Source organism: Terrapene carolina, unplaced genomic scaffold (assembly GCF_002925995.2).
Source record: "Terrapene carolina triunguis isolate 2854851 unplaced genomic scaffold, T_m_triunguis-2.0 Scaffold558, whole genome shotgun sequence".
Taxonomy (NCBI): Eukaryota; Metazoa; Chordata; order Testudines; family Emydidae; genus Terrapene; species Terrapene triunguis.
In genome coordinates this window covers 13,612,338-13,621,930 of record NW_020664909.1, presented here as the reverse complement: position 1 = coordinate 13,621,930, position 9,593 = coordinate 13,612,338, and the positions used below count along the sequence as shown (strand labels likewise).

Sequence of the window (9,593 nt, the reverse complement as noted above, 5' to 3'; positions counted from 1 at the left end):
ACATTGTACATTTCTGCCAAGTATCAGATATAAAATAAATGCCAAAAGAAAGGTGCTATCTTGGTAGTCTGATTACATAATTTAGGAACCAGGAAATGCTGTACAATATTCAAATGTTAGAAAAAATTGGGAGACTTTCAGTGTTATTCTGATGTGCCTTCTTTTATTTTTTAGGTTTTCTTGTTGTTTTAACAGTGGCTAAGTTTCCCTGAGCAGCTGTTATGAGTTCTGCAAAGTCACTGAAGGCAGAGGAACAATACAATATTAAAGGGATAACACTGAATCAATAAAAAACATTTATTATCATATTTTTAAAAAACAGAATTTAACTAGCTCAATACAAAATTAATATTGTAAAAGCCTCTTGGAAAATATGAGACTGTCCCTTCTGTCATAAGCAGGAGATAGGAGAATGGTGATGGGGAAATGAAGAGCTATCTTTTTGGGACTTGTAAATGCCAGTTTGAGGGTAGTCCCTAAACTGTGGTGGGAGAGGGAATGTGTGACAGTTTTGAATATAGTGTGGGACACGGATACTCTGTGCTGAGTGCATTGATCTGTACTTTACTTCCTTCAGGCAGCACTAGAAGAAAAATTAGGATATTTTTCTTCTAGCCTTCTCTGTGAAAAGATCCAACTGCCATGTTAATAACGAGGAGTCTGGTGGCACCTTAAAGACTAACAGATTTATTTGGGCATACGCTTTCGTGGGTAAAAAACCCAGGTGCATCTGAAGAAGTGGGCTTTTTACCTACGAAAGCTTATGCCCAAATAAATCTGTTAGTCTTTAAGGTGCCACGGGACTCCTCGTTGTTTTTGTGGATACAGACTAAGACGGCTACCACTCTGATACTAACTGCCATGTTTTCTCCCTTCTCCTGACCACTACATGTGTGAAAGGCAGATGGTCCACTGTCTGCCCCTTCTGTTTCTGGGGTGAAGGAGTAAGCAGAGGATAGAGGACTCTGGGATGGGACATGAAAATGCACATTTAGAATCCCTTTGGGAGGGAACAGGTCTGTTCTGTGCAGAGGCAAATGGAGTGAGGTGGTGAAGGATTGGCTGTTAGACCTCCCAGCTGCCAATTATGGATTAGAGTCCAGCTGCTGCAGACAATGTCTATACAGTACAAAAAAGCTTTGCAAGTACAAAAAATAAGATCAAATGGTCAGTTCTGCTGTTTTTAGACATCCCATTAGTACCAATGCAATAGCTGTTCCCAGCGGAGTCTCCTGGCAATCAGCTGCAATCATGTTCTATATTTTTGTTCTATATTTTTGATTATATACAAAAGCCCCATTTAGTGAAAGCTTAAGAAGAAACCTGACATTTTCTAAACTAGCCTGCTTCCCAAAATCAAATTAAAGTTAAAACGATCCGATACTGGGTAATGCCACTGTGCTTGTGCCCGGTGGGCTTATACAGTGCATGCTATTGGCTGAAATCTGTGGCATTTACCAAAGTACCCAAGTTAACCAGTCTGCCCATTCCCAGTGACCCTCAATTAATGAATCTGAAATCTTCCATGGATCTAATGATACAGAGTAATTTGCATTGAGGGATTTGCCGCTTGCTCCCCAAATAAACCTGACACGGACCCTTCTGCGGAAAGGTGGGTGACTGTGGGTGAAGCAGGGGTTCTAGTGCTGGGAAACAAGTTTTGGTTCCACATTGTGTCTTATTTACTTATTTATTTATAGTGGTGCCTACTGTGCATTAGGCACCTCCCAGGAGGATTTAAAGAAATGGACCCCAGTCCCTGGAACCTTGCAGTCTAAGCCACAGCTGAGATCAGACCACTCGGGAGTAAACAGTATTACTTAAATCAGTCAGCTCTTCCTTGCCTTTTCTACTCTGGTGGTGACTATGCCTCAGCATATGAAATCTCTAGTCGTGGTTTGTTGGTGGGTGGCATCTGTGGCCTGCCACTCGTCCGATATTCCTCCTCCTCCTCATCCTCTATCTCTTCTTCAGCTGGTCCCCGAATCCTGACGGGCTCCTTCTCACCATCTCCTGGCTCACTAAAACATTATCCAGGGATAGATAGAGATGTTAGCTGGTTTTAATTAACTTTCATTCTGAATATTTTTCACCGCTGTGACATTGGTGGCTCCACAGGCCACCTGGGAATGTTCTCTGGACTTCAGTTTGAGAACCACTGGCCCACACTGCTTCTTGTTGGGGCTGGAGTAGCTGTGAACTGCCTTCTCCCATTTCCTACAGCACTTGTGTGGAGAGGCAAAGACTGGAGTATCTGTGAGCTCTCCACAGCACTCCCTACAGGGGCAGTGACCCTTTCCTCATTTTTGGATTGAAGAGTATGAGCGGCAAGGGTCACTCAGACCCCCAAGAACAGAAATTGCAGAGGCTGGGGAGAAATGAGGTGAATTTCAGATACCCACAGGTGGTTCCTGATTGGTTCCTTGGGCTTGTTAGCTCAGTCCTGCACCCTGCATGGTGCTTAAGAGACATCATGCACCAGCGATCACAAAGGGGCCCATAAGAGCAGAACCAGTCTGGTAAAGGAGAACTGAGAGGCAAACTGCAGTGGCAAAGATGGGACTGCACAATGCCTTCTCCTCTCCCGCGTTAAGTCGTTCACCTTTGCAATAGATAAAACCTATGCATCATCAGCTAATTTTCCACATCATTGTCCCTCTCCACCAGCATCTATGCTGCAGAGAGAAGATGAGAGCGCATTCTTCCTCTCACAGAATCCCTCACATATTCCACCTACTCTTCTGGGGAAAGGCACTCACGTCATCTCGTAGTCCTTGTCCTTGCTGCCCCGGCAGCAGCAGCAGTAGGCCAAAATCCCGATGACAATGATTGCAGCAACTACGCCACCAATGACTCCAGCGTAGAGGGCAATGTTCATGGATGCTATGGAGGGAAAGACCAAACACAGTCACAGCAGAGTTGACAAAACAAACCTGCATGCATTGAGATTGACTTCAAATCAGGTCAGATTCACACCTATCAGAGACCAAACCTCACCACCCTTCTGGGGGTGCCAGACACGTAATGATGGATCTGGACATTCTTTTAGTTGTAGCAACTGTTCTTGATTCTGCACTGAACCAATGGGTAGCAGAGACAGGTCCGCAGGAGTGATTGATTCAACAGAGATAGAGACAGACCCGTGGGATCTGAACACCCCCATACTCTGATCAAGTTCAGATCTTAACTTTGTGGCTCAGGCCCATATTTAATTAGATACAACCTTAGTATTATTCACTATTACAGACAGGTCTAAATGTGAGCACTTCAAGCAGGGCAGTGGAATTCGTTTTGGAGATATGAAATGGGGCTGTTCTTGGAGGGGTGGGGGTACGCTCATCTGCACTCCAGTGGCTCTCCCATTCAGTCCCTTGCCTATATTTAGTCTGTGAATACATTTCCCCCCTCTATTGCCCCACCCACCCAAGCAGCCAGTAGCATCTTACGAGGTACAATGGAGACTGTCATGTTGCAGAACTCCTGTCCAACGCTGTTGGTGGCAGTGCAAATGTAAAAGCCGGAGGTGTCTGCAGAGACGTTCTTCAGAGTTATCTGTTGTCCTGGTGCAAAATACAAACCCAAAATATAAAAGAATTGTAGAGAATTAGGTCAAGGAAGGGATTGGGGAAAGGAGCCCTTCACATCTAAATTGCCCCTTCAAATCCATCCCAAGTTGGGAATGACCAAAAGTTGTTACAATTTTTGGCTAGTTTTGTGACTTTAGGGTGACCAGATGAGAGGAAGAAAATATTGGGACACATGGGGCGGGGGGTCGCCGGTGGAGCAAAAAAACCGAGTGCCGCGAAATATCGGGACAAATTGTGTCCCGACCAAACATCGGTCGGGATGCGGGGCAAATGCCTAAATTATCGGGACATCTGGTCACCCTATGTGACTTGTGTGAGATTAGTTTGGCCTCCATCTGGTTCTTAGTGGGAGACATAAGGAAGGCTAAATAGAAACGTGCCTTTGGCTACTGGCAATACATTTAATTTTCAGCTGTTTGCCATTGTGGGTGGGGCTGTGGGCGAGTGAATGTTCAGCAAAGATTTGTCTTGCTCTTTTATACATGGCCAGGAGCCTTGTATACTTTGTCACAGATGATATCACTGTCAGGAGAGCAGCTGGCTTAGAGAAACGGCCGTTTGAAGAGCTAACACACTAGTCTTGTAACAGTTTTTCAACCCACCAGCTTTCAGGATGTCACAATGCCATAATTATTTGCCAGTAAAGGGAGCTAGTGGGAAACTATGGTCTGGTAGAGTAAGGCAAAGGCAGATCAGGCTGTATAAACAATTCAGGGGGAGAAATCATGTATTTGGCAGGGAGTGCTATGAGGCTGCACATTCCCTACCCTGAGCTAGTGGAACTCAGTACTATAAATTAGAGCTTATCATTTCCTCTGTATAAACTTAGTTTTATTCGGGTTGTTTCCATTTTTACCCCTAAATGGCAATTCCGTTTTTTTCCTCTGATGGCCCCTGTCAACCATCTGTTGGAAAAGGGCCAGCTCCTGATTTTAAAGTGGGCTTGGTAACTATATTTAAGCACATCATCTGGCACCACAGCTCTCTCACATACATGTTCTTTTCACAGAGCCATAGATTCTAGGGCCAAAAGGGACCATTTACTCTGAGCTCCTATGTAACACAAGCCAGAGAACTTCCCCAACATAATTCCTAGAGCAGATCTTACAGAAAAACATCCAGTCTTAATTTAAAAATTGTCAGTGATGAAGAATCCATTACGACCCTTGGTAAATTATTCCAAAGGTTAATTATTCTAAGCATTAAGTTCAGACTGGAAATAAGATATATTTTCGTCTAGCTTAAACTTCCAGCCATTGGATCGTGTTATATCTTTCTCTGCTAGATTGAAGAGCCCATCATTAAATATTTTTCCCCATGTAGGTACTTACAGACTGTAATCAAGTCACCCCTTAACCTTCTCTTTGTTAAGCTAAATAGATAGACTCAAAGAGCTCAATCACTATAAGGCATGTTTTCTAATCCTTTAATCATTCTCGTGGTTCTTCTCTGAACCCTCTCCACTATATCAACATCCTTCTTGAACTGTGAGCGCCAGAACTGGACACAGTATTCCAGCAGCAGTCGCACCAGTGGGAAATAGAGGCAAAATAACCTCTCCACTCCTACTTGAGATTTGCTGTTTATGCATTCAAGGATCGCATTAGCCCTTGTGGCCCTAGCAGCATACTGGGAGCTCATGTTTAGCTGATTATCCACCACGAACTTTTGAGTCCCTGCTTCCCAGGATAGAGTCCTTCATCCTGCAAGTATGGCGTACATTCTTTGTTCCTAAATGTATACGTTTACAGTTAGTCATATTAAAATTCATATTGTTTGCTTGCACCCAGTTTACCAAGCAATCCTGATCACTCTGAATTAGCGACCTGTCCTCTTCATTATTTACCTCTCCTGTCCAACTTTTGTGTCATCTGCAATTTTTGTCAGTGATGACTTTGTTCTCTCCGGGACCTTTTTCTCAGTGTCCCTGTCTAAGCTGTCATTTTTTTTGGCATCACAATGTTTACAGCTTTCAACACTATAGTGCAGTGCTGGGTTGTAACCCCCAAAATGAACAGAGTAGAGAATAAATGTCCTATGAGTAAGGCCCTTCATTTCCCGTTTTTATCAATTTTTTTTAACCTAAAAATTTTTGGGTTTTACAAAAGCCATTATTTGGTTTTTACCCATTTTTTTTCACCCAATTTTGGAAGTGCCAGAACTCCCTGGACTCAGCTTTCTGCTCTAAAAGGCGAGATCACAGCTTGGTTACCTGCCATTTCTCCTTCCAGAGAAGAACCATGACCCAAGCGCTGGTGTGAGAGCAGATAAAATTTGATATTTTTTTTAACTTTTTAAAAAATGTATTTTTTTATTTAAATTGGATTTTGTTTTTGTTTAAAAAGGTTTTTTTAAATAAATCTGTTTAAAAAGAAATCTGAATTTAATACAAAGTATGTTAGGCCCTAAACTTATCATACTCTCTTAAAAAATTTAAATAACAAATAAATATACTGAATATATGAGCCTCTATCTAAAACTTTGATTAAAGGCTACTTTTCTATTTAAAGAAAGAATTGTAGGAAAACATCTTAGCTTTTGAGGTCAAGCTTTATAAATGTGGCACAGTAGATCATGCACTTTATTAAGGTCTTTTTTTGTTTAATAAAAATACATTTTATATGCAGTTGTGCATTTAAATAAATTCCAGTTACTATCCTAATGCAGCTTGACACAAATCATGAACAAAAAGTTAATTATCTAATAAATTACAGTAGAATATATCATTCACCATTTTCTAACATACTAAAATGTACAATTAATAAGAATCTAACATATTAAACTATATATTTGCTTAAGTAAATGTATAGTAGTTATAGTGTTGTACCCTCCAAAGTAGCAAAAAAATCTACCTAATCCTGTGTAACGGCTCAACATGATTTAATGATTAGATCAGCCAATGAGAATGCACCTTTCTTTGGACCATAACTGAAGTACAAATGGAAAAGTTGAATAAAATAAATTATTTAAATTGAGGCTCTCCATGTGGTGACGTAAATCATGATTTAAATTGCTTTGATTTTAAATCAGTCCAACCTGGCTGGTCTGCGTACTGTTGTCAATCCCATGTCCAGCACATATACATCACCAACTTTACAGATAACACGAATAGCTATCAGCATTCAAAGCAAATAAGTTAGTGAACTACTTTACATGTTAACATGGGTCAAAAACAAACAAAAACTATCTGGATTTTAGAATGTAATGGTTTCTTGAAAGTTTCAGACAAACAAACCAGGAACAGAGAGTCAGGTTTACCCCAATATTTACCCAGAAAACTGAACTTAATTTTACTGCACTGATTGTACCTGTTTTTAATTTTTTGTAATAAACACTGATAAATTCATAGGAAAATTTAAACATCTGTAAATAAATAGCCTGCCCTACGAGCCAAGTTGGAAAGATGTAGGGCAGATGAGAAAAACAGGAATTGTCCCACCATTGTCAGAATGGATGGATTCCAAGGAAATTCCACATACCCTTCAGCATTACCCCAACACACACATTCCAGCTGCTCACGGCTAGGGCTACCCTGACAGTCCTACTCCTTTTATAGCCTCCCACCATCAGCCCCTAAATTCCAGAGGGAGAAATTCCATCTGCACCCTTAATAGACAGCATTTCCCTGAAAATCAGTATCAAGTGCAAGAGACTAGAACAAACTCCTGCCCCGGGGGGAGGAGAATAATGAAGGCAGAAAAGTTCAGAGTGGTCTGTTCTCTTTAGGAAAATACATTGTAGAAGCTAAGACGAAAGCTACCATGTCTGAGGCAGGGGCACCACCCAGTGGCCAGTCAAGTGAATAAGAGATTCCATGTGGATTTTTTCCTTGGCATTAACTCAAGCAATTTTCAGAGGGTAAAATGTGAGTACCCCACCTAGCTAGGATCATATTCAGCTCATCTGTGCACCCACACCACGGCACTGGATCTGAAACCATGACTGGCAGGTGGAAACACAGAACCACTCTCCATTGTGCAGCTGGTCAAGAAACACATGGCAGTTTCTGGCAATAACGCCTCAGGGCCTGTTATATGCTACTATCGCTTGCTGACTGACTGCATGTGAGAGACTGCTGCACCTCCATCTCCTTTAGAGACATCCCTCCCTGCTCCCACTTCTCAGAAGCTTAACCACACCTTTTGTTCTGACACTATTTTAAAATAAAGTGACTATCGTGCTAGTGACAGTTACTGTCCTGACAGCCTCCATCCCACCCGCTCTCAGCCCTGAGCTGGGTGGTTACATCTCGGAGTGGAAAAGTTCGGCCTCCATGGCCAGTTTGTTCCTTGGCCTCGCTCCTGTAAGCGTCAGTAAGGGGGCCGATTAGTGTCAATTGTGGCAGGGTATAGACAGGTCCACTAAGAGAAATTGCCTTGGGCAGGGGGGACTGTGTGAAATACTTTGCTGGTTACAAATGGTCATTAGGAAGTAATTACTTTGGTTGGCTCTCGGCTGGGCTTGAATCAGTGACCTAGAGGTGAAAGCATCGCTGCCTGTTGCTGCTCCAGACAGCCACCCAGGTACTCACAGGTGTTTCTCACCCTAGGAGGATAACCTTTTAAAGTCCTGTTTTGTTAAAGGACCTTCTCAGAAGGCCTAATGCACTGTTAATCTTCAATCCAAAATGTTTCAACTCCCAAACTGCAGCGAGTACCGTGGCCTGGCCTCCTTGCATCTCACGTACCTGATGCTGACACCAGTGGTCGGGGCTGATTCAGTACGCTGAAGCTTTGCCAGGTATACTCAGGTTTTGGAGACCCCTGTTGAGAGTTGCAGGTCAGGTTGATGGTCTGTCCGTATTCTGGTGTCCCTATGACTTTACACTCTGGCTTGGATGGAGCCACTAGAGGCAAAGAAGGGAGAACGGCCTAAGCAGATGCAATGTGGCACAGTTATACAGAGAGGTCTGCTGAGATTTCTTTCTACACATCCCTGCAATCCATCTTCTGCAGCTGTGTGTTTTCCTCTCATCCAGGAACTGGTCTCTCTCATACCATTTTCTTGCAAGAATTAGAACAAATTCTGGCCTCTCCCACTGCTTTGTTACCCTTTGCCCTTCCCTCCCACATCCACCCAAGTTCAGGAGTTAATCATAAGATGTTTGGACATATATGTTACTTCCCCTCCACCATCATCAAAGGATAACCTACACTTGGAGTACAGCATAGTATAATTATGTGCATGATGGGGATGGCTTATGCTTTCTTCTGAAATATCTGGCACTGGCTCTCTCTCTTATTGCTGTGGAGCATTGGATCAGTGCTAACTGAGAGGATAGAGTACTCCCACCAACATCACTTCCTGCTTGTTGCATAGGGCTGTCTGTCACTGAACTGGGGCATTGAATCTGTACTAACTCAGGGGGTAGAATGGCTTACCAAGGACCAAAAGATCTATCTTTGCAGCGGCTCTGGGGAAATCTTCACGCACTTGGACAGTGCATCTGTAAGTTCCGTTGTCTGCCATGGTCACCCCATGGAGGGTGATGCTGACATCTGTGACTGGAGTGCTAGGGAATTGCAGACGGCCTTCGTAACCCTGGCCATAGCGCACAAAGCCATCAAAATACCTAGTGACAACATCTTCCTGTAATAGAGAAGGGAACATCAAACAGCAAGCTTATTTTCTGCTATGTGTGTCCTCAAGCTAGCACCACAGACTGGCACATTCTAAGAGGAGCAGGAACTGGAAAAAAGCAGAGGTTCTACCCTTCCCTAGTCTCCTAGAGATACCCTCATATCCTGTTCCCTAGAGTCCCTGGAGACTTTCATCCCCATATCCTGCAGGGGCCTCTTCACCTCCCCCTACCCCTCAACATACTGGGGCAAAGAAGAGTCCCATGGTTCCCTGAAGGTCACTTAAATCCCCCCGAGGCTACAAAGATCCCTTCATGCTCCTTCCCCACAATCCTTCAGCGGTCCAGGAGAACCGTGGAGGCAGGGATGGTGTAAGGAAGTTTCGCGCCCTAGGCAAAACTTCCACCTGGAGGCCCCCCCCCCACGG

The 9,593-nt window shown here is 43.3% G+C and overlaps 1 protein-coding gene across 1 annotated transcript in view; it reads right to left on the bottom strand.

Annotated features, from left to right (window-relative positions):
* Positions 1–830: 830 nt before the first annotated feature.
* The window catches only part of GPA33 (glycoprotein A33), a 17,680-nt gene continuing 8,917 nt past the window's right edge, over positions 831–9,593 (bottom strand). Inside the window, exons 3-7 of the mRNA XM_026659036.1 lie at positions 8,969–9,176; positions 8,275–8,433; positions 3,447–3,560; positions 2,760–2,883; positions 831–2,021 (exon numbers count right to left, since the gene is read on the bottom strand). Of these exons, the coding sequence (XP_026514821.1) occupies positions 1,865–2,021; positions 2,760–2,883; positions 3,447–3,560; positions 8,275–8,433; positions 8,969–9,176 (762 nt within the window). The 3' untranslated portion in view covers positions 831–1,864. The remainder of the gene's footprint in view (positions 2,022–2,759; positions 2,884–3,446; positions 3,561–8,274; positions 8,434–8,968; positions 9,177–9,593) is intronic.